This window comes from Ursus americanus, chromosome 30 (assembly GCF_024610735.1).
Source record: "Ursus americanus isolate L20-20 chromosome 30, mUrsAme1.1.p, whole genome shotgun sequence".
NCBI lineage: Eukaryota > Metazoa > Chordata > Mammalia > Carnivora > Ursidae > Ursus > Ursus americanus.
The window spans coordinates 6,847,140-6,872,330 of NC_142156.1; the positions used below are offsets into that span (position 1 = coordinate 6,847,140).

The 25,191-nt window shown below is 41.4% G+C and overlaps 1 protein-coding gene and 2 pseudogenes across 13 annotated transcripts in view; 1 reads left to right on the plus strand and 2 right to left on the minus strand.

Annotated features, from left to right (window-relative positions):
- The first annotated feature begins 256 nt into the window (after positions 1 to 256).
- DEPDC5 (DEP domain containing 5, GATOR1 subcomplex subunit) overlaps positions 257 to 25,191 on the plus strand; it is a 120,482-nt gene continuing 95,547 nt past the window's right edge. For 9 of the 13 annotated variants that reach the window (XR_006778444.2, XM_045791435.2, XM_045791434.2 and 6 more), the window contains exons 1-10: positions 486 to 750; positions 1,431 to 1,554; positions 3,918 to 4,005; positions 4,395 to 4,441; positions 5,615 to 5,700; positions 6,374 to 6,457; positions 7,456 to 7,505; positions 15,514 to 15,583; positions 21,469 to 21,547; positions 22,845 to 22,906. Coding sequence is in view for 12 of the 13 variants with exons in the window: in XM_045791435.2 (XP_045647391.1) it covers positions 1,497 to 1,554; positions 3,918 to 4,005; positions 4,395 to 4,441; positions 5,615 to 5,700; positions 6,374 to 6,457; positions 7,456 to 7,505; positions 15,514 to 15,583; positions 21,469 to 21,547; positions 22,845 to 22,906 (624 nt within the window). In the remaining variant the exon portion in view is untranslated. The other 4 variants (XM_087857247.1, XM_045791430.2, XM_045791431.2 and 1 more) reach the window with 4 other exon arrangements.
- Positions 14,870 to 15,285, minus strand: LOC123788195 (large ribosomal subunit protein eL27 pseudogene; annotated as a pseudogene).
- On the minus strand, positions 18,566 to 18,844 carry LOC123788196 (large ribosomal subunit protein eL43 pseudogene; annotated as a pseudogene).

A 25,191-nucleotide genomic window follows, 5' to 3' on the forward strand; every position in this document is an offset into this window, starting at 1 on the left:
TGAGTTTGCCCTGTTGGGGAATCACTAAATGGGAAACGAAGCTCTTGGGCCTGGATCTGTCTGAGAATGTCTGGGAGGAAAAGGATTTCCTTTCTGGGGCACGCTGCCGTCAGGCCAGCGAGCGGTAAACGTAGCGGACAGCCAGAGATAAAGGCCACACGCGACGCCCCGCCCCTGGCGGGAGCCCCGGATGGGGAAGTGGCGCGGACACCGAGATGAGGCGGAGGCCGGGCCAGAGCGGCCCGGGGCGTGTGGGCGGGAAGGGGGCGGGTCCCCGGGGCGGAGCCACCGGAGCTGCGCGGGTTCTCAGGTGAGTGCTCTGGGGGCCGGGCGGGCGGACAGGAACCTTGAGCTTGGGTACGGAAGCCACAGGGGCTGTGGGGGCGTAGGCGGGGCGTCCAGAGGAGGCGCGGGGGACCTTGGGAGGGTCCGGCCCTCGGAGCCCCGGCCTGAGGAGGGAAGGGGCTCCGGAGCTGCGGGTGAGTGGGGTTGCTCGCCGGGCCCGGGCTTGTGGAGTCTGAGGGAGGGGGTGGTGGCCCAGGTTCGAGTCCTGACCCCACTCCCCATCCTGCTGTGTGATCTTAGACAAGTCTCCTTGCTTCTCTGAGCTTTAGTGGCCGCAGCTGCGGAATGAGGGTGGGGAGGAGGAGCCGCTGAGAGTTTGCATAGATGGACATTGAGGGAACGAAGCCCTGCCTTCCTCCTGTTTATCCTCTCCTTGCCCAGGACACTGACCGCGAAACGTGAATGGTGAGAGTGTCTCAGTGTCTGAGTGACCTTGGGCAAGTCCCTCGCTCTGGCCCACCCCTTCTTCATCTACAAAATGAGTGCGCACCTCTTTCAAGATCTCTTTAGTATTTGGGTGTTATTGTTTTAGAGACAACGTAGTGAGTACCCAGTTCACTACAGGTTTTCCCTTTAGGGTGTGATAGAATATCTTCTTGGAGGTTAGACTAGACCCTGGCCCGAATTCCCCTTAATTCCCAGATTCTGTTTTGTCCTCTAACCCTCCTTGTAATTGGAGGAGCGATTTCATCCAAGTTCACTACAGGTTTTCCCTTTAGGGTGTGATAGAATATATTCTTGGAGGTTAGACTAGACCCTGGCCCGAATTCCCCTTAATTCCCAGATTCTGTTTTGTCCTCTAACCCTCCTTGTAATTGGAGGAGCGATTTCATCCAAGTTCACTACAGGTTTTCCCTTTAGGGTGTGATAGAATATCTTCTTGGAGGTTAGACTAGACCCTGGCCCGAATTCCCCTTAATTCCCAGATTCTGTTTTGTCCTCTAACCCTCCTTGTAATTGGAGGAGCGATTTCATCCAAGGCTTGGTGCCACCTCTCCTCTGAACAATACCAGTATATTCAGTGGCCTAAAATCAAAGAGCAGTTGAAAGGAAAAGTCTGACATTCTAGCCTTTTTGTGTTTCAGTGGCAGAGAGGCAAGATGACTTCTCTCCCCCAAGCTTGGATCAGCTGAAGGAAACAACAGTACAAAATGAGAACAACAAAGGTCTACAAACTCGTCATCCACAAGAAGGGCTTTGGGGGCAGTGGTCAGTATTGATTGGTCTTCGGGGGTTGTGTAAGTTGGCTGAGGTTTTTGGTGTGTCCAGTGCCTTGAAAATGACACACTGACTCACGTGATAACAGAGGCTGGAGGCAACTTAAGTGAGTGAAGCGGCAAGTATAATATAGTTACAGGGAGGGCAGTAGCACCAGAGAGCACAGGCCCCTGCTAAAAGCATTTGTATTCTGACTTTTAAGGAACATTGTGAATGTTGTCAGTCTACTACCCTTCATTTATTTGTATTTTATATTACATATTTATTGCATACGTCTTATAGAATCCAAGTCTGCACTGGTTTGGCAGATAAAAGAAACTTACATTAAATGAGAGCAGTAGTAGATACACATTAGATATGTATGATCAAAGCATGAACCTTTCCAGGCTCGGAGGCATAGTGAGGAGGGGCAGGACAAAGCATACTGTTCTGTACTAAACCAGATTTTTCAGCTCTGCTTCTAACTTTCCCTGTGACCTCAGGCAAGCCTCTAGTTTACCTTATCTACAACTTCAAGCACATTAGAACAGTTTCTTTGTTTTTCTTAGCACCTTGAGTCTATAAATCAGAATAGGATGGCGGTTAGTAATACGATTTTTTTTTTTTTTTGTAAAGTAGTTTTCCTTTTTGTCCCAACATCCTTACTTGCTTCAGAAATTGGAATTAACAACACAATGAGTCTTTTTAAAATTGTATTTTACTATGCATTTGCTCTTGTATACGTGTAATCCTCCTAAGGGCAAGGACTCCCCAAAAGGGAAAACACTAGTTTTGATACCATAAAGTTTGTGAAGATTGAGTAAAATGTTGTATGTATTTAGTAGAGTTCCAGGCTCAGTGCCGCTCAGTAATGTAACCTTTATAATTACCAGGACAAGGATATACCAGGCATTGCTGTATTTAAAACACAATTTCTGGTAAAATGCACAGTCTGTTGTTAATACTAGAAATTGTATGTGGTTGATGCTGCCTGAACATTTGTGGGGTTAAACTGAGTAGACAATAGAAATAACTTTTGACAGACTGAAGGATACAAAGTTATAGTATATACAGTGTATATATAATGTATATGAGTCTACTTTTTCATGTGTATAAAACAAAGACAGCTAGGTGCTATACCCTGTCTCCTGCAGGACTATAAATAAAAACACATCAAACAAAATTAGGTGCATATCTGTGCTAAACATAAAGGTTATGAATATGACAATGTCCCTTGTCCCTGAGGAACTTTTAGCTTGGTGAGACAGATATGCAAAAAGGAAATGGTAAAATGAAACAGTGGAATTTGTGCTCAGGGAGTTTAATTCAGACTATGGAAGTTAGGGGAAGGCATCATAGAGGATTTGGCATAAAACTGCCTATGGAAGCAATATACCAAATAAAGTTTGGGATTAACCCAGTGCTTTGCTTTCCTAGGCTGAATTTTTGTTGGGTCTGATTATATTTGAAATTTAGATATACTTATTTGTCATGGTTTTAGCATAATTAAAGTTCGTGTCTTTCCCTCAAAATTAAAACAAAAAAAAAAAATCACTCCCTCTTTATGGTTCTGAGTTTGTTATATATAAAAGAGTTCTCCCCACCCTCAGTGAGGTTGGGGGTGGGAGGTAGATAAACATATGAAACTATGTCCTCCCTATATTTTAAGAGTCTCATTGGACCCTAATGTGAACTGGTATCCAAAGTTTTTCCCTGATCAAGTGCTGCCATCCAAAATCTAGGGCATTTTACTTGGCTTGTCGGGTTTGTTTGTTTATGACATAGGAGAGGTGGTGGGCTTTAGGCGGAAGGAACCCTGAGCTAGTAATCAGTCCTGGCTGTGCTGTTATTAGCTGTTTAGCCTTAGGCAATTCACTTTATCACCTAGGTCATTTCTTCACTTCTGTTAGATCCAAAGATTTACTGTGAGGATCACATTAGGGCAGTATTTTTGGAAATTCTTTGAACACTGTATAAATATCAGGGATTGTGCTGCATTTGTGGGACTCAGTCTGTTTTGTTCCTGCTGTATGCCAGGTGTGTGATAATTCGAGGGAGTAAAATGTTAATCCCAGAGGTTTAAGTTCCAGAGAGCAAGGGCTGCTTTTTCCCTGGGGTCAGTGGGGTGGTAGTAGAAAGAGGTTGGGCTCTGAAGACAAAGGTCCCCAACACTGCCCAACTCAGTTACTCACTAGCTTTATTTGTGTGAATCCTTTAGTTCCTCTGTATTGCAATTTAAAATGGAACCTCATCTTCAATTTGGGGTAGTAATACTAACCTAATGAGGTCATGAGCACCCGACATGAGAATGTATACCACAGCCTGTCGCCCAAGTGAGTCTGTTTTCTGCTTGAGATTGCTGAATTGTCTTTCAGATGATGAGCTAGTCATGAACCCTAAAGTGTTTCCTCACATCAAGCTTGGAGACATTGTGGAGATTGCTCACCCCAATGATGAATACAGGTAAACATCTCATTAGGATCAGGGGAACTAACTGGGCAGCCTACTGTTTCCAAATATTTTGTTTAAGGGACTTGCAGGGCAGGGCAAGACAGCCATAGCCTTTACATAAAACTGTTCCTGCCCTCAGGATTTGATAAATCAATAATCTAAAAAGTAGTCTATTCTTTTTGTTTTTTTTAAAGTCAAGATGACAACTCTGTGAAAAATTGTGTAACATTTAGCTATTTCCTGGAGGGCAAGTGCAGAGTTTCTTTGTTTCTAAGAGAACTTCCCTCGCCTTGTTGTGCGGTAGGTTACAATATATCCAGAGGGATCTGTTTGCCTTTTGTAGGGGGTGAAGAAAGCTGGTTAATTACAGCATCCCATCTCTTTGTTGCTTTCTCCCCCAGCCCTCTGCTTTTGCAGGTCAAGTCACTTAAGGAAGATCTACAGAAAGGTAAGAATTCCATCTCTCTTCACTAAGGTTTTTATTTTTGCACTTAGAGAAACTGTTCCACAAACTGTAAGGAATGTCTCTTCATAATCTCAGGGAATGAGGGCATAGTAGTTCTTTCCTTGTCAAAATGTGTTCCCCTAAAAAAATTGTCAGATCAAAACTGCCAAGGAATCTCATTTGTCAGCATCCTGAGGGCACTGAAGAAACCATGTTTATTGTCAGGAGGAAAGTTAACCTGACTAGGTGAAGCTTTATACTTAACTCAGAAAAAAAATGTTGGCAAAGCACGCTTTCCTAAATATTGTATTTTTTCACAAGATGTTTGTTAAGTGCCTACTCTGGGTGAGGGAGGATGAAGAAACATATTGATGATTACCTGTCACAAATGCAAGGCACCATACTGGGAGCTTTTTGTAATGTCTCTTTTTATCTTCCCACACAACTCTTGATTGAGGGAGGGAGCTTAGTCTCACTGAGGTGAATTGGCTTGCTTGACGTCAGTAAGTGGAGAAGCCAGAGCAGCCATTCTTACTCATTCTGGATCCGATCCTTTCTTTTTTCCTCTAATGAGTGTATCATGCTGTTTAAGGAACCAGAATGTTAATTGATAGCAAATAAGGTAATTCCTTAAATAGTACTTTAAAAAAATTCTGATTTGCTCTAAAGGATTGTGCTGTCCACTACTTTTATAATTCAGTATGATGTGGAAGCATTTTATAAAACCCAAATCCTAAGAATTTCCTCCTTACCCTCACCACCCCATCTCCTGCCATCTGGTATGTTTCTTACTTACAAGATGTAAGGGCTCATTGGAAAGTTTGTTTCTCCCTTAACTACCTCAGCTACTTTCATTCTAAACTAAAAATGGTCTCCTTCCTCTCCTGAATTTTCACAGTTCTTTGAATTTTTTTATGTTGCTCCTTAATTTCTTTATACCCCCCCCATTTCTGTCTCTCATTTTTTTAATTGCTGAAGGCTTAGGTATTATTTCACATGCTTGTTTCACCTAAAAAAGTAGAGCATTCTAAGCTTTAAGATGCTGGAAGGCAGAGAATGTTTCTTACCGATGGCCAAGGATCATTTGTGTTTCTTGTCAAATGACTATTTATATTTTAGAATATATTTACCTGCTTTTTCAGAATATGTTACTGATCCAGATTTCTTCTGTTTCAGAAACTATTAGTGTGGACCAGACTGTGACTCAAGTGTTCCGGCTGCGACCTTATCAAGATGTTTATGTGAATGTTGTAGACCCTAAGGTATGTCTTCGTTCTGGACTGGACTATCTTTTGGGAATGATTACAACCCTTCCTGAAAGGTTAGGTCTCTAAGGAAGTAGTGAGTTACTTAAGTATAGTGTTGGACTACTAAATATGTGGTCACATATAGGTCACTTTGATTATAGGTATTATTATACAGGTTGCATTTAAAGCCCTCACCCTTTTTTAAAAGTTCTCCTAAAAAGGTTCTGTATATATAGGTATGTGTTAAGCTCAATGTAAAATTTCCTATTAAAATACTATAATTTCTCCAGCTGTTCTCATTTTTTTTTTTTTCTGAAATGAGAAATGGTGCTATAATAGGTAAAAAGCATTATCTAAGAGATATCATTGACATTATCTAGGGAAATAAAGCACAGAGCTCAATGTCCTGTGTATGTGCCAGAATGAAGACTAAACAGAGAATTATTCCTTTGGTTACTCTTTGCACTTAGTCATGATCCAGCTGCTGTAGCATCTGTTGTAGTCTGATCATCTGTACTCAAAAGCCTTTTCTGGCAGCGTGAAATACTGTGTGTCAGTATTCTGTTATCAAATGTTCTTCCAGTAGTTTTCTTGTTTGCTAAGAGGTTTCTCCATGCTCAGTGTGCATTATCTTCAGATGAAGTGTGGCAGAGTAATGCAGAGAGATATATTTGATTACTCCTTTTAGGATGTGACCCTTGACCTAGTGGAATTAACCTTTAAGGATCAATATATTGGCCGTGGGGATATGTGGCGATTAAAGAAAAGTTTGGTAAGATGTGATTAAAAAAAAAAAAAGTCTGTTACTTTTCTTGTTATATTAAATAATTATTTTCCTTGTAGAGATTTAGTAGGGAGAAGGGTATAGAATCATTTCTAATTCCGTCATCACAGATAATTGTTGTAAACCCTTTGTGTATCTTCTTCCATTCTCTCTTGTTTTTTTGAGTCTTGTTTTGCTTGTTTATAGATTTTTACTCCACATTTTTGGTTCGAATGGGAAATTATACTGTTATTTTACATTTGAATGGAACTTTAGCTTTCACATGTTCATGTCACTTCCCCATGGACAGGTATTTATTACCTTTCATTTATAGATGTGAAAATTGAGATTGAGAGGATAAACGATTACCCAAGACTAAAAAACTATAGTCACTGGTCGACACCGGGCTTAAACCCAGATCTTGTCGCTTCCCAGTTAGACTGCTTTTTCCGTACCCTCTTCCCATTTTCCTGCTTTATTTTGAATTAACATTTTCCATTTAAAATGATCAGTTCATTGTGAGCTGGTACTGAAAATTTTTCTTACTGGGCATTTTGAGCATCATGAAGCAACAAATTATAGGTAGAATTTCCATACTGTGAATATTTTCAGGAGAAAAATATGTTTGCTCATTTTTTATTGGATGGGGGAGGGTTCCATTCTATAAAATGAGAGCTAAAATGAGAAATAAATGTTGTGTAATTAAATGAGTATGTAAATACAGATATGTACGCAAAGGTATGTGGAGATAAGCGTGTTAGTGAAGCTGGGCACTTATTTTCCACCTGGTCTTTTATTGTCTGTACTCATCACACTCCTAAGAACCCACTGTTATACCTGCCCCAGCAGGTTTGCCTATGGGGTAAATCTATTACTCCCTTGTTAATTGAACCTTGGTTTGTTAGAAGAAATTAGAAAGGCAGGAGGCTTTCTTTGTGACCTTTTATGGCCTTGATGTGTTGTTGAATCTCATTTTCTCTCTCTCTGTCTCTCTATTTCTTCCTTAGGTCAGCACATGTGCCTATATCACTCAGAAGGTGGAATTTGCTGGCATCAGGTAGATACTACATCACTCTTGACTTATCAGCTAATACCTGGGAGTAGGATCTAGTGGGCTACATTCGGCATTTGAGGCATGTGGATACCCATATAATAAAATACACAATAGCTTAAAGGGTTAGATTGTAAAAAATAAATAAATGAAAGGTTAGATTGTTGTTGCTACAACAAACCAAAAAAATCCCCCAATGCACCATAGTAGTTTTAAGATGAGTGGAAGTTGCTGAAGGCACATCACGGTATTCTGTAACAAAGGAGGTATAACCTCATAATTTTAGAACTAGAAGAAGCCTTAGATGAATGTATTTAATCAAACCTTCTCGTTTCACAGAGTAAGAAACATACTTGGAGATACAAAATGACTAGCCCAGTCGTTCCTGATTTGCTGCCTTTTTAACCATATTGTACTGCCCTTGATTTATTAAAATGATTCCTAAATTTCAGTTTGTAAAGAAGAGAGAAGGGACTTTTTGAAAGCCCTTTAATTCGAAAAGCACAATGTCCACAGAGTAAAGCCTTCAAACATTGCAAAAACATGTATAATGAAAAACAAATCCTTTTCCTTAGAAGAAATGGTTTCTTTCCTGAAATTTATTATGTGTAACACAAGCACATTTACATCTGGTTGATTCACCTTTTTTTTTTTTTTTTAAGATTTTATTTATTTATTTTAGAGAGAGAGCTCACACACAAGTGACTGGGGGCAGAGGGAGAGGGAGAGAGAGAATCTCAAGTCGACTCCCTGCTGAGCATAGAGCCCAAAGTGGGGCTAGATCCCAGGACCCTGAGACCATGACCTGAGCCAGAATCAAGAGTCGGACACTCAGGGGCGCCTCAGTGGCTCAGTCGTTAAGTGTCTGCCTTCGGTTCAGGGCGTGATCCCAGAGTGCTGGGATCGACCCCTGCATCGGGCTTCTCCGCTGGGAGCCTACTTCCTCCTCTCCCACTCCCCCTGCTTGTGTTCCTTCTCTCGCTGGCTGTCTCTATCTCTGTCAAATAAATAGATAAAAATCTAAAAAAAAAAATAGTTGGACACTCAACCAACTGAGCCACCCAGGCGCCCCCGGTTGACTCACTTTTAATGGCGCTAGGATTGACCAGTGGGTTCCAGTGAGGTAGTCTGGTCCTCCATTATGAAGTTCCCCATCAACTTTCCACCTAATGGTTTCACCCATTAATGATTGTTGCAAGGTGGTGATTTTCTAATTCAGTCATTTCTCCTACCTTTATTTAGCCAGAATTCATTCTTTCTTTCTTTCTTTCTTTCTTTCTTTCTTTCTTTCTTTCTTTCTTCCTTCCTTCCTTCCTTCCTTCCTTCCTTCCTCCCTCCCTCCCTCCCTCCCTCTTTCTTTCTTTCTTTCTTTCTTTCTTTCTTTCTTTCTTTCTTTCTTTCAAACGATTTATTTATTTATTTATTTATTTGAGAAAGAGGGAGAGAATGCGTGTGCACATAAGCATACAGAGGGAGAGGAAGGGGAAGAAGCAGACTCCCCGCTGAGCAGGGAGCCTGATGCGGGACTCAGTCCCAGGACTCTGGAATCATGACCTGAGCCAAGGGCAGACACCTAACTGCTGAGCCATCAGGCACCCCCAGAATCCTTTCTGTAAAGAACATTTCATAATCGGCTAGGGCTAATTGGTTAGTCTGAACTACTGATCCTAAAGTAAAGAAAGAATAAAGGATTAATTTTTTTCCCCACAAAATGGGATGGTTTAAAAGTTGGAGGGTCAAGATTCTTTGAGAAATCTTAGTAAAAGATTTTAAAGCACAGCCCAAGAAGTGACTAAGCCTTGAGCAAAACAAGAAATGCAACCTAGATTCATGCTTTCCAGTACAACTTAGTCTCTCCGAGGTGGTGGGCCAGGAGTCAGGAAACCTATAATCTACTTGTGCACTGCCGGTGATTAGCGGGGGTGATGTTGGGCAGGTTAGGGAGACTCGGAGTCTACTTCTCTGCAAAATGAAATGGTTGGTTTAGAATCTTTTTCTGTAAAGGACCAGAGAGTAAATAGTTTACACTTTGGGCCACATGGGTCTCAGGTCTGTTTTGCAATTTTTTTTGTTATTTTGGGGTTTTTTCAACATTTAAAAATATAAAATCCATTCTTAGTTGTGAGCCACATAAATATAGGAGGTGGGTTGGATTTGGCCAGCAGGCTATAGTTAGCTGAGCCCTGATTTAGAAACCCACTCAGATACCTTTCATTCTTAAATTTCTTGTTTTTCTGTGCAATTGCCCATATCCACATGGTGCCAGATACAGAAATGAAAACCCTGACATAATGTCAGGTTTAGACTTTTAAAGATCTGTCCTAATATTTTGCTCATTCATGGTTAAATGTAAACCACAGTCTTCTACTATTTCTCCAGAAGACTTATAGTCTTCCTACACTGAATCAAAAGTTACTTTCTGGGGTTCCAGGGTGGCTCAGTTGGTTGGGTGTCTGCCTTTGGGTTGGGTCATGGTCTTGGGGTCCTGGGATCGAGCCCCACGTGCTGGGGGGGGGGAATCCCTGCTCAGCGGGGAGTCTGCTTCTCTCTGCCCCTCTACTTGTGCTGTCTCTCTCTCTCTCAAATAAATAAAACTTAAAAAAGTCACTTTCTTTCTTACAAGGAGGCATGCAAATTAAAAAAAGAAAAAAAATGGGCGCCTGGGTGGCACAGCGGTTAAGCGTCTGCCTTCGGCTCAGGGCGTGATCCCTGCGTTGTGGGATCGAGCCCCACATCAGGCTCCTCCACTGGGAGCCTGCTTCTTCTTCTCCCACTCCCCCTGCTTGTGTTCCCTCTCTCGTTGGCTGTCTCTATCTCTGTCGAATAAATAAATAAAATCTTAAAAAAAAAAAAAAAAAGATACTTTGGGCCTCACATAACAAAAGATTTAGTTAATACTTAAGGACATATGAGATAGTTTCATTACCTTGAGACCTTGCCTTTGAAGCATCATTTTTCCTTCAACGGTAAACATTTTGATTTTCTCTAAATTCCCAATGTAGTCTTCAAAATATTAAACCCTACAATTGGTATTTTTAAAAAAATTAAAGAAAATTTTAAAAGAAAAATATTGCACTAAAATCCTATCTCTTAAAAATTAGTGTTTTGCTTTTTTAAAAATATGGGACTTAGAAACCTAGTCTGTTTGATTTAATCATGAAGAGATCTCATTTTTCCAGATAGTTTTGGGACTGCTGACTAGCTAAGGTTTCTTTTTTTATTTAAAAAAAAATTTGTTTTTTCTAACTCGCACTCCAGAGGGAGCAACACTGAATAATTTCTGGCCTTGACTTCTCAGCTGTCCAGAAGCAGACAGACCAGTGTCTGCCAGTCTAACCAGTCACAGTTAAAGCCCCTTGTTGGGTGTTACCCTGCTAGGTCTGCTGTACTGTGGAGGATCTTCTGGGATCTTCTCTGACTTGAGTCTGATTCTGTGGTGGCCATTCTCTTAGAATGTCTTTCTTAACTGTAGAATTAGTACTAAGTACCACTTGTTTTTCACATGCTAGATATCAGGCATATGCTAAGTATTTTTATATCTAGTACTTGCTCAGTGTAGACAGTTTGAGAAAATGAATAAAGCAGCAGGAAAAAGAAACATAATATTACTACCCAGAATCAACTACTATTAACATTTTGATGCCGTTCTGCCAAAATATTCTGTCTTCCTCTCCCTACCTTTTGGCTTGATACCATATAGTATACATGATTTTATATACTGTCAAAAAAAAAAAAAAAAAACCCTGAAAACTTTGTTTTCATAATTTGAAAAAAAATTATTCTAGAAAATTTGGGTAATACAGAGAGTATAAAGAAGAAACTTGGGGTGCCTGGGTCTCTCAGTCAGTTAAGCTTCTGCCTTCAGCTCAGGCCCTGATCCCAGGGTTCTGGGATTGAGCCCCATATCAGGCTCCCAGCTCAGCAGGGAGTCTCTTCTCCTTTTCCCTCTGCCCCCTCCCCATGCTTGTGGTCACGCTTTCTCTCTCAAATAAATAAATAAATGAAATATTAAAAAAAAAAAAAAGAAGAAGAAAACTTACAGTGGAATATAAACCAACTATGTACACATAACTACTATTAAATTTTAGTGTGACCTTTCAGTCTTTTCTTTTTTTTCTTTCTTTTTTTCTTTTTTAAAAAGATTTATTTATTTGAGAGAGAGAGCAGGAGTGAGGGGCAGAGGGAGAAGCAGAGAGAGAAGCAGACTCCCCACTGAGCAGGGAGCCTGATGCAGGGCTCTATCCCAGGACCCTGAGATCAGGACCTGAGCCGAAGGCAGATGCTTAACTGGCTGAGCCTCCCAGGTGCCCCTCTTCTCTTTCTTTTATTTTTTTATTTTTTATTTTTTTAAGATTTATTTATTTATTTATTCGACAGAGATAGAGACAGCCAGCGAGAGAGGGAACACAAGCAGGGGGAGTGGGAGAGGAAGAAGCAGGCTCACAGCAGAGGAGCCTGATGTGGGGCTCGATCCCACAACGCCGGGATCACGCCCCGAGCCGAAGGCAGACGCCCAACCGCTGTGCCACCCAGGCGCCCCTTTTATTTTTTTATTTTTAATTAAGTAATCTCCATGCCCAAAGTGGGGCTTGAACTCACAACCCAGAGATCAATAGTCATATGCCTTACCGTCTGAGTCAGGCACCCCTCAATGTTTAATTTTCATTCATACATGTACATGCATGTATTTTTACATAGATGATGTTACTTTGTGTACTCTTTTGTATCCTTTTTTTCCACTTAAAAGCTTATAAACATTTGTGGTGAAGTTAAAACTCCTTGTAAACATGATTTTAATGGTTCTATGATATTCTGTGGTCTGGATACATCATAATTTACTTACCTTGTCTGCCATTATGGGACATTCAGGTTGTTCAAAGGTGTGTTATACAGATAAAATGACAGTGACCATACTTTGCATTTATTTTTTGCATTCACAGAATGATGAAATTTAGTTGTAAAGGATAGTGGAGATCACCAATCCCCAACAGCTCACTCGATTGGAAAGGGAGGGAAAGTGCCCTGCCCAAGTTCCTACATAAATCAAAGGCTAGTGCCCCCCAGGTCACCTTCATCCTCAAGGCTTGGCAGTGTGCCATTCTGCCCCTTGTAGGAAGCCATGTGTGCTCTTCGGCTTTGTCCTGGGGGATAATGGATGTTGTGTTTGCATCTGTCAATGGCAGTTTTTCTTCCCTTGAACCAGCAGAAAAGAGAAGAGAAGCTACCTCAGGGCCATTCTCAGTTCCTGTTTGGGTAAGGGCAGATTTTAGGTTTAGGAGTAAAGGTCAAGATTGCATTTTCTGTGTGTGTGTGTGTGTGTGTGTGTGTGTGTGTGTGTTCTATAAAGAACCATTTACGTTGGAATGATAACTGTTTCATAGTTTGCCAAGTCCTCTCATCTATGTATCTCATTGGATCTTCTCAAGAGCTGTAGAAGATGGTTGGGGCAGGGTTCTTATTAATCACATTTACTGATTTTTAAAAAACTGGCTCAGAATGATTGTGGCTTGGGGCACCTGGGTGGCTCAGTTGTTTAAGTGTCTGCCTTCAGCCTAGGTCATGATCGCGGGGTCCTGGGATCAAGCCCTGCATTGGGCTCCTTGCTCAGCAGGGAACCTGCTTCTCTCTGTCCCTCTGCCTGCCGCTCCCCCTGCTTGTGCACGTGCGCTCTCTCTCTCTCACTCTCTGTCAAATAAATAAATAAATCTTGAAAGAAAGAAAGAAAAAGAAAGGAAAGGAAAAAGATAGATAGATAGATAGATAGATAGATAGATAGATAGATAGATAGAGGCTTGACCTCCACGGGGAGTAGAGGAGCTGCAATCTAAGCCCAAATTTTATAACACTACTTTGTCTATACATACTAGCAGAAGTTGGTGAGTTAGTGTGGTAACACAAGCTCATTTTAGAGGTCTGGTTAATCTGGTATTTAGTAGCCTGTATGCAGAGTGCTTTCTGTTAATAGAACTCAGAGATCATGGGACATTGAATCCTTCCTTATGTTAAAGAAACAGAAGTCCCTTCTCAGATAAGCTTGCTGCAGTTGTCCACTCATAGGCGCATGGGCAAAGGAATACCAAGAGACACCCCTTTTGGTCAAAGCAGAGTTGGGAAGCGTATTTAAAAAAACATAGGCTTGGTCCAGCTTTCTTCTTTTACAGACAGGAGGGAGAGCCAGCAAGGCTGACTGATTGTCCAGTGTTTCTCAGGTAGCCTGAGCTGTGACTCATGGTACAGAACATTTTCCTTGCTTTGATTTTATCTTTTCTTCTTTTTTATGAGGACTGATTGCTTAGGGCCAGGCAGGAATTTGTGCTGGGGTTGGTAGGAAAGACAGGCTTGAGTGGTTGGTTGAGGGATGATTACAAGGTCCTCAGATAACAGCTACCCCTTTCTCTCCAGGATAGCATTTTTTTTTTTTAAAGATTTTATTTATTTGAGAGAGAGAGACAGACAGAGATAGCGAGAGAGAGCATGAGCAGGGAGGAGAGGGAAAAGCAGACTCCTGATAAGCAGGGAGCCGGACGCAGGACTCGATCCCAAGACCCTGAGATCGTAACCTGAGTTGAAGGCAGACGCTTAACCGAATGAGCCACCCAGGCGTCCCTCTCCAGGATAGCATTTTATGTTAATATTTACCATTTTACAGTTCTTGCTAATATAAGTAGCCACTAGTACTTCTGACTGTGGCACCGCCCATCCCAGCACTGTCTTGAACCGTTTCCCCACAGTCTCTGGTTGAATTCTCCGAACAGCTCTATAAAGTGGATGTCATTATTTCCTTTTTTAAGATAAAGGTGCTGGGCCTCCGAGTTATTTCCCCACGGCCATTCAACTAGTTTAGGGACACTCAGGACTGAGATTCCTGCCGAGACTAGTTCCACTCAAGTCTGGTCAGCTCAGAAGGCCATGCTCTTTGAACTGTGCTGTCCATTTTACACCCTTAATAAGTTGCAGAGGAAAAGACATTAAGCCCCCAAAGTGCAATACCAAGATGCCATGAAAATTTTTCAGCAGAATGGCGTCCATTGAAAAGGGACTCTGTCCCCTGTCTTCTGATTGCTTGTCTTCTAATCCTGATATTAAGGTGGATTTTGTTTCCATTGAAACTCATCATATCAAAGCTGGGATGAGCAAAATTGTTTGTCAGTTCTTCCTATTTTTGTGACATGTACCCTTTTGAGATTTGACAAAAACTATAATTTTCTGCCCAGAAAACTTTGCGTGATTTCAGAGGATTCATGGATTTCCCGAAGCCCTTCCTGGGACTTGCATATTTCCTATGGTCTCCCAGATTAAGAACTGTCATACAAATTTAATACGCTCTGAGAATTCTTTTTTTTTTTTTTTTAATTTTTCATGACAAACGTCTAAAACTGCAGCTTCTGGAAGAACCACTTGTTCTTGCTGATCTTGTACTTCACCTCGAACTTGACCTTGGCCCTTTGTCAGGCCTTGCGTTTTAGAGCAGGGTCTCTGAAGACATCCTCATTGATGACAGTTTCGTCCAAGGGGATATCCACAGAGGAACTTGTGGGCATGAGGCGACTCTGTGGGCATGAGGCAATTATAAACTTTCACAAAAGACTTGATCTTTGACCTCTTGGCGATTTTCTTCTTGCCCATGGAAGCTGTCACTTTGCAGGGATAGCGGTCAATTGCAGCCATGGCTGTAGGGACAGTCTGAGGTGCCATCATCAATGTTCTTCATGATGACCGCTTTGCATCCAGAGTAGCGTCTGACCAGGACCAGCACCACCTTCATGGGTTTGATGAACTTGCCCATCTCAACACCAGCCACTCCAGCCTACAGCAGAAAGGAAGAAAGGGCACTTCCGCTCCACTCAGAGAATTCTTTATGTTGTGTAATCTGTTCAGGGCATTCACTCTGGAAATCTGTAACTGGGCAGGTCATTTGGGGATAAGTATCAGAGTACAGTGAGCCACCCTGAATTCATCCCTGTTTCTTTGTGTTTTAAGACTTGAAATAACCCTTGTGTGTATATCTTTTCAGGGCACAGGCTGGTGAGCTGTGGGTCAAGAATGAGAAGGTCATGTGTGGTTATATCAGCGAAGACACCAGGGTGAGACTGATAAAATGCCTTCTGGTTTTGTTTCTTCATACCATTATGTCTGAGTCCTGAAACCAAAAACAAATCAGAAACAAGCAAAAACTTGATAATCTCCTGATGGGTACTGTTTACCCAGGTAGATAATACTGTAATATTGTCAAGGACTCCTGGAATTCTAATGTTTTACAGTTGGATCTCTCCAGTTTGGGGTCGATCTTTGTTTTCTCTTCTTTTTTTTTTTTTTTTTAATTTTTATTTATTTTTGAGAGAGAGAGAGCGAGCCCAAGTGGAGGGAGGGGCAGAGGGAGAAGCAGACTCCCCGCTGAGCAGGGAGCCTGATGCGGGACTCAATTCCAGGACCCTGGGATCATGACCTGAGCCAAAGGCAGAGGCTTAACTGACTGAACTACCCAGGCACCCCTTTGTTTTTTCCTCTGAAAGAGGTCTAAGCATGGAAATGTAATGTCTATCTTGTGGGCTTCGATGCCTGCTAATACATAGGAAAAGTTAAACTCAGTGGAAGACTGCAGTTGGTAAACATCAACAGAGACTTTTGCAAAGGAATTTCCTTCTTTGGCTCTCTATTCCAGTTGGAAAAACTCAAATTGAACAGCTGTAAACATTACCCATGCTGGTGAAACCACCTGTCTGTTATTCCTTGTTCTCATCCCCTGCCTCCTTTGAGAGCCGTGGTTTGAATGGGTGGGTGATCTTGCCTCCACTGGGGTCTTTTGGCAATGTCTGAAGACATTTTTATGTGTCACAGCCAGGATTTTGTGAAGAAGATTGGTAAACATGATACAATGTATAAGACAGATGTCCAGAACGAAGAACCTGGTCCAAAATAGCAGTGATGTGATGGGGGGGGGGTGCTGTCTCACACATTATGGGACGTTTAGCAGCATCCCTAGCGTCTGTGCACTAGATACTGTGAGTCATGACAACCAGAAACGTCTCCAGATACCACCAAGTGCCCCCTGGGGGAGCAAAATTACCTCTGGTTGAGAACCAGTGCCTTTATAGGTAACTACTATCTGAATTCTATTTTTGTGTGTTTTTTTTTTACATAGTGTTATTATATATGTATTTTACCCTAAACAGTATATTATTTGTTTTGCTTGTTTTTGAGCTTTATTAAGGTGAAAAAAAATATATAGTCCTTTTTAGCTAGCTTTTTGGGGCCTAATATTACATACGTATGTATGTGTGTGTGTTAAAATTTATTTATTCGAGAGAGCGAGCACAGGTGTGCAAGCGGGGGGAGGGCAGAGGGAGAGGAAGAGAATCTCAAGTAGACTTCCACTGAGCACAGAACCCTATGCAGGACTTGATCTCACAACCCTGAGATCATGACCTAAGCTGAAATCAATAGTTGGACACTTAACTGACTGAGCCACCCAGGAGCCCCTATATATATATATTTTTAAAGATTTATTTATTTATTTGAGAGAGAGAGAGAGAGTACGGGGGAGGGGGGTGCAGAGGGAGACGAGAGAGAGTCCCAAGCAGATTCCATGCTGAGCATGGAGCCCAACACAAGGCTCGATCTCACGACTCAGATCATGATCTCAGCCGAATCCAAGAGTCAGACACTCAACCAACTGTGCCCCCCAGGTGCCTTCTTAATACTATATTTGTAATCTGTAATTAGGAATGTGTGGGTCATAGGTAAGATAATGGCAAATTATTTTTTCAAATTCTTTGGACCAGGTAATACTCCTAGTAACAGTATATAAAAATCTCCTGTTGTTTTTCATTTTTTCCTACATTAGGTGTTACATTTTTAAAGTTTTTGTAGCTCTAATGGGCACAAATTGATTTTATAGTGATCTTCTTTTGCTTTTCCCCACTTCTCTAGAAATTCACTCTTAAGCATAACTTACAAAAACCATGATAATTTGGCATATGCTTATCTCTTCAACCTCATTCATTCACATATTTAATAAATAATATGGAAGCACCTCCTGAGTGTCAGCTACTGTGCTTTTTTTTTTTTAACACTTAATTTGAAAAAAAAAAAATTGGTACAGGTGGGTGCCTGGCTGGCTCAGTTGGTAGAACATGTGGCTTTTCATCTTGTGGCCATGAGTTCGAGCCCCATGTTGGGTGTAGAGATTAGTTAAAAAAAACAAAACAAAACTGGTGCAGAACATTATCCATGAACATCCTTTGTTCTAAAAATTTATTTATTTGTCAGAGAGAGAGTCCCTGCTTAGCAGGGAGTCTGAGGCAGCCCTCGATTCCAGGACCTCGGGATTATGACCTGAGGTGCAGGCAGCTGCTTAACCGACTGAGCTACCCAGGCATCCTATGAACATCCTTCATGCTAGAGGGGAATTCAAAGTGGGGAATTCCCATTCAGTGGGGTCGCATGGGCGAACAGCACAGATGAGATTCCTCCTGGTAAAGAGCTTACACACCCTAATGGGGAGACAGATGGAAGTAGACACCCAGCCCATAAATGTAATTACGGATTATGAGGAGTACGCCAAAGGAAATTAATCCGGTAAAGAGAAAGACTAACTGAAGGTAGCCTTAGTAAACAAATGAGATAAATTAAATATTCTTAGGGAAACAGAGTGTTGTGAGAGAGAGTATCAGATCTTCTTTACAAAGGTGGTCAGGGAGGTGTCTCTGAGAAGATGCCAGAAAGGTGAAACTTAGCCAATGTATGGAGGTTGAGGCAAAGAGCTTTCCAAGCAGAGGAAACAATTGTGAGAGGCCGGTGTGGCAGAAGCATAGGAGATGAATAGGGAGAATGATGTCAGTGGGAAGGTGGACTGGTTGCAGCCAGTTCACATAGGTCCTTGTAACCAGTGTAGAATTTACTCTGAGGACAGTTGAAATCCATTGAAGGGTTTTAAGTGGGGGAGTGATTCCCGAATTATGCTTTCAAAAGATCACTTATTCATCCAACCGGATTTCATTGTTGTTGTAGTTACTGTAAGTTAACCTATTTATTATAGGCTAGTGATGTTTCAAATGGAGGAGCTTCTACTGGTCTCTGAATTCCTTTCGTCCACTGATGGCCGACTTCACTGTGGTGGCAGAAGTGGTGGTGTAGGTCCAGGCACCTCTGGCTACTGTTTTCATGTAGGAACCATGGTGCCAGATGCCCACAGCTCATCTTTTCATCTTAGTTTTGCCATAGAAGGAGCATGTGTACTTGGTGTGCTGGCTTTTTAAATTTTTCTTCTCCATTTTCATGAGGGAGACTCCATAATGGGTGTTGTATTTACCGATGATTCTGACCTTTATGGTGTGTCTAACCATGTCACCACAAACTAGGTCTAAGTTCAGAGAGCCATTCAGTTGGATTTTGTTGAACAAAACAACCCAAAGTAACAGTGGCAAATTGATGCTCCAAAGTCAGCTTTTTTCTCTCTGGTGAAAGAAGTCCATGGGAAGACCATTCCTGGCTGGTGTGGCACTGTCACGATTACTGGTGATCTAAGGCTCTTTTTGTTTTCCTGTTCTGTCATCCTCAGGACTGGGCTTCCACGGTGCAGCTGGAGCTGCTGTAACCACATTCATATTCCAGGTAGAGGAGAGAGGAAGGGAAGAAAGACAAGAGGGATGCAGCTTCCAGCCATGTCAGCTTCAGGATGTGACATTTCTGTCAACATCTTATTGACCACAATTTAGTCACATGTAGCTACTCAGGAAGCCAGGAGGTTTAGTCTTTTAATTGGGTCCCTCGCCTCTTGGAATAGAATCAGCTTCCCTTTACTTAGGAAGAAAGGATGTGGCATAAGCACCCATAGTACTCTGGCTCTGTGGAGAGCATTGTTTGTGGGGCAAGAGTAGAAGCAGAGAAACAAGTCAGGAAGATAGAAGATTGTGGCATAGACTAAGGTAGGAGCTGTAGCAGTGGAGGGATGTGGGCAGACGTGAGATACATTTTGAGGTAGAGTCCACAAAACTTGCCGATGGGTTGGATATGAGGAGTGAAGGAAAGAGACGAATTGATCAGCTTGTTGGACAGATGGAGGTGTCATTTATGAGGTGGGGAAGACTTGGGAGGAGACATTTGGGAGCGATTGAAAAAAGTTGTTTGTGAGATACCTGTTGGACTTCTGAGAGGAGAAATCTGGGGAGGCAGTGGAGTCTGGAGCTCATTTTGTCACTTGTCCCATATGTCCCCCTACCCCACCCTGTCCTGCCCTTGGGAACCATTTGCTCTTCCTCAGATGTGCCATATTCTCTTTTGTGTCCGTGTCTTTGCACAGACTGCTCTCTCCTGCCTGGAGCATTTAGATTTGCCTTGCCCCCCTCACAAGCTGCTCATCCATCCCTCCATACTCGTCTCAGGCTCCCTTGCTTCTGGAGAGCCTTCCTGGTTCTTGAGGCAGTCTGGGCATGAAGGGCGTGTCCGATGTGAATTATAATTTATAGTTTATTAGACTGGCAGCTCATCAACTGGCACGTCTTAGCCCAAGTTCTACATTCATAATGACGTTTTCTTGACTTTCCTAGGTAGGTTTACTGCTCCTTCTCCTTCATTTCTTATGAGAATCTTCATGGAATGTTTGTATGTGTTGCAGTCTTTTGACTTTTTTTTTTTAAAGATTTTATTTATTTATTTGACAGAGAGAGACAGCCAGAGAGAGAGGGAACACAAGCAGGGGGAATGGGAGAGAAGAAGCAGTCTCCAGCGGAGCAGGGAGCCTGATGCGGGGCTCGATCCCAGGACCCGGGATCACACCCTGAGCCAAAGGCAGAGACGCTTAACGTCTGAGCCACCCAGGCACCCCCTTTTGAATGTTTTAATCCTCTACTCTAAGCTCGTAGAGGGCAGGGACAAAATCATCTCTTCATGGCTTATGATGTCAGGGATGAAACTTGCTTTTAGAAGTCCCATGTTACAATTAAAAATCTTCCATCAGGGGCGCCTGGGTGGCACAGCGGTTAAGCGTCTACCTTTGGCTCAGGGTGTGATCCCAGCGTTATGGGATCGAGCCCCACATCAGGCTCCTCTGCTATGAGCCTGCTTCTTCCTCCCACTCCCCCTGCTTGTGTTCCCTCTCTCGCTGGCTGTCTCTCTCTCTGTCGAATAAATAAATAAAATCTTAAAAAAAAAAAAAATCTTCCATCTTTTTTTTTTTTTATCTTGTGTGTGTGTGTGGTAAAAAAGATATAAGGTATACTGTCTTAACCATTTTATTTTGTTTTATTTTTTTAAGATTATGTTTTTAAGTAATCTGTACACCTAGTGTGGGGCTTGAACTTACAACCCCAAGTTCAAAAGTCGCACTGTGGGACCCCTGGGTGGCTCAGTTGGTTAAGTGTCTGCCTTTGGCTCAGGTCATCATCCCAGGGTCCTGGGATTGAGTCCCTCATCGGGCTCCTTGCTCCTGCTTCTCCCTCTGCCTGCTGCTCCCCCTGCTTGTGTGCTCACTCTCTCTCTCTCTCTCTCTGACAAATAAATAAATAAAATCTTAAAAAAAAAAAAAAAAGTCATATGCTCTACTGACTGAGCCAGCCAGGTTCCCCTACTCTGTCTTAACTTTTTATTTTATTTTATTTTATTTTATTTTATTTTATTTTATTTTATTTTTATTTTTAGAGAGAATGAGAGTGGCGGGGGGTGGGGCAGAGGGAGAAGAAGAGAGAGAATCTCAAGCAAGGCTCCATGCCCAGTGCAGAGTCCAACGCAGGGCTGGATTTCACAACCCTGAGATCAGGACCTGAGCCGAAATCAAGAGAGTCAGGCACATAACTGACTGAGCCACCCAGGCACCCCTGTCTTAACCATTTTAAAGTGCACAGTTCAGTAGGGTTGAGTACATTTACATTTACATTGTTGTGAAATGGATCTCTGGAACTTTTTCATCTTGCACAAGTGAAAATCCATATGTCATTGCTTTTTAATGCAGCTACATTTTTGTTTATTTCAGGTGGTGTTCCGTTCTACGTCGGCTATGGTTTACATATTTATTCAGATGAGCTGTGAAATGTGGGATTTCGATATTTATGGTACTGTTCCTAAGTGCTGGTTGTAGCGCCACTGGGTAGACATTTCTGGTTTCTCCCAAGTTGGTTTCATTTTACAGTAAGCTATTGATATTCTCTAAAAATGTGTCCTGAGATCTTTACAAATCGTCAAATGCCAAAATAAAGAAATCGAAAGTAAATATTTTACACATATATATTTATATGGTGAATTCCATGAAATGTTATAAATATTAATGGAAAATCTGACTTCTCAGATCTTTAATTGTTCTGCAATTACAGGTTGAAAAGTCATAAAGTCATTCTATGGCTAGGAACCAACACTTTCTTTGACATCATTCATTTCTCTTTCTGTCACTCATAGAAATCTCCATATTTGTCTCATTTTATTGGAGTTATTTTGTAATGAGTAGAGGGCAGTAAAGCTGCTATGAGGTGTGGCTACTGTGTCCATCACACCAGCCCTATGGTACATATATTTCAAATTCGTGTTTACCAAAAGTACAAACCAATTTCCTTTTAAAATTTTTTAAATTTAAATTGAATTAATTAACATATAGTGTGTTATTAGTTTCAGAGATAGGGTTCAGTGATTCATTAGTCTTATATAACACCCAGTGCTCATTATATCACATGTCCTCCTTTTGTCCATCACCCTGTTACCCCATCCCCCAGCCCCCTCCCTTCCAGCAACCCTCAGTTTGTTTCCTATGATTAAGAGTCTCTTATGGTTTGTCTTCTCCTCTGGTTTTCTCTTGTTTATTTTTCCCTCCCTCCCCCTATGATCCTCTGTTTTGTTTCTTAAATTCCACATATGAGTGAGATCATATAATTGTCTTTTGCTGATGACTTATTTTACATAGCATAATACACTCTAGTTTCATCCATATCTATAAACTAACTTCTGTTATGGGTCATCAGAGTCACTCAAGAACAGTAGGAACTGCAAGTAATAATTCAATGAATGCCAAGGGTCATCTTCTAACCAACTTTAAGCATCATTGTGAGAATACTCATATTTAGAAGTTAGATGGTCCTCTCATTCTGAAGGTAACATTGCATTTTTCAGTCATCAAAGCATTTTCAATTTGGCTTTTACCTTAGAGCCACGGCTTCTTACTGAGTGAGGCAAGTATTAAATTTGGCTCGATAGAAAGTCTAGATTGAAACTACTTTTATACATCCGGCTTTTATGATTTTGTTTTAAGATACAGTAGAACCCGCCTTGTCTTTGGTCCCATTCCTGCTACTTTACTGAGAGAAGATACTGTAAACAAGAAATAAAGATAATCTTTACCATCTTCTCATTGTTGCTTTTCAGGGGATCTATATTTTGAGAAAGCTGTGAATGGTTTCCTTGCTGATCTCTTTACCAAGTGGAAGGTATGTTTCTTATGCACTAAATCTCATTGCATAAACATTACTATTGCAGATTTTAGAAATACACCATTTCTATTAAGCTGCCTTTAATTAAATATCTTAGCTAAAGCCTAAATTGATAAAACTCTAGATTTACAGTACTTTAACCACCTCAACATGATAAAGGCCATTTGTGAGAAAACCACAGCTGACATCAGACTCAATGGTGAAAGACTGAAAACTTTTCCGTTTAAGATTTAGGAACACGGTAAGATTTTTCACCCGCCTTCACTGCTGGTATTCAGTGTTGTACTAGAAGTTCTAGCCATAGCAACTAGGCAAGAAAAAGAAACAGAATGCACCCATATTGGAAAAGAAGAAGTAAAACTATCTCTATTCACAGATGAACTCTTATATGTAGAAAATCCTAAAAAATCCACAAAACTATTAGAACTAATAAATGGATTCAGCAAAGTTCAGTGTACAAAATCAACACACACCATTGTTTGTGTTTTATCAACGATGAACAGTTTGAACAGGAAAATTAAAAACATAGAATTAAATTTTAAAATGAGAAATTGAAAAACAATTTCAATTTACAAGCACATCAGGGAGAATCAGATACTTTGGAGTAATTTATCCAAGGAGGTGCACAATTTGTGTACTAAAATCTACAAAACTTGCTGAAGTAGGATTAACAAAGATCTAAATAAATGAAAAACAATCCATGATCATAGATTGGGAGACTTAATATTGTTAAAGTGGAAATACTACTCAAACTATAGTTTAGTCCCTATCAAAATTCCAATGGCCTTTTTCTTTGCAGAAATGGAAAAGCTGATTCTAAAATTTATGTGCAGTTGCAAGGGATCCTGCATAGCCAAAACAACCTTGAGAAAGAACAACAGTCGGAAGACTCTTACTTCCTAATTTCAAAACTTACTACAAAGCTGAAGTAGTCAAAACAGCGTGATACTGGCATAAAGATAGATAATATAAGTCAATGGAATAGAATTGAGAGTACAGAAATCAATCCATACATTTGTGGTCAGTTGATTTTAGACAAGGATGTGAAGTCCATTCAATGAGGGAAAGAATAGTCTCTTCAACGAATGGTTCTGAGCCAAATATCCATATGCCAAAGAATGAATTTGGACTCCCAGTACACATCCATATACAAAAATTAACTCCAGGTGGGGCACCTGGGTGTCTCAGTTGGTTAAGTGTCCGACTCGTGATTTTGGCTCAGGTCACAATCTCAGAGTTGTGAGATCAAGCCCTGCTTCAGGCTTCCTGCTCAGCAGGGAGTCTGCCTCTCTCCCTCTCCCCCTGCTCCTCCCCGCACTCGAGTACTCTCTCTCTCTCTCTCTCTCCTAAAAAAAAAAAAAATTTAAATCTTTAAAAAGAATTAACTCGAGGTGGATCAAAGACCTAAATAAGAGAGCTATTTGAGGTCACATTATGTAGTGGAAAAGAGCATGGAGTTTGGATAAAAACAGACTGGGTTTAAAATTATGGTTCTACTCTGATTTGATTTTTTATCATAGAGAAGTAGTCAGTCTCCTGGGCCTCTATTCTCTTTTCTGCAAAATGGAGCTAATAATAGTTCCTGCCTCACAAGGTGTTTTAAAGCATCTGTACATAGTAAGGTCTCAGTAGGATCCTGGTGTCAATTGAATCTAAGTCCTATCTTCGTCAGCAACACAGGAACAATATCCTTCGGCTTTGAAGGGTACAGAAGTAGAAATGCAATGCTTGTCCCCGGAGAACTTACAGATCTGCTGGGGAGCTTGCATCTCTGTATTTGAAACAATAGCAAACCGCATGTTTTAGGGGTTGAAACTTTATTTACTTTTGAACTTGGGCCTGAAAGGCTGAGGAAGGTTTGGATGGTTGGAAAGGAAGATGGAGAGGGTATGTCAGATGAACAGTTCAAGCAAAAGGATGTAAATGGGCGTGAGAGTGGGGTGTGGTCTAGGCAACTTCACAGAGGATTTATGTGGGGAATAATTAAATAATGAGATAGATTAGAAGGATAGGGTCGCATCAAGCCCCGCAGTTTTGGACTTGACAGGAAGTGTGGGAGGTATTAAAGATTCTCAAGCAACAGGTCAGTATGATCAAAGCCAGGGAGAATTTGAGGAAAGAAGAGTCCAGTGGCCAGGAGCAATTTGATGAAGGGACACACTGGAATTAAGCAGACCCGCCAGGAGGCTTCTGTAGTCATGTGGCTTAACTGTGATCGGGCCTTGGTGTCTACCTGAGTATGGTGCCTGAAGTTTGGGGTGAACTGAATAATGGTTACCTTG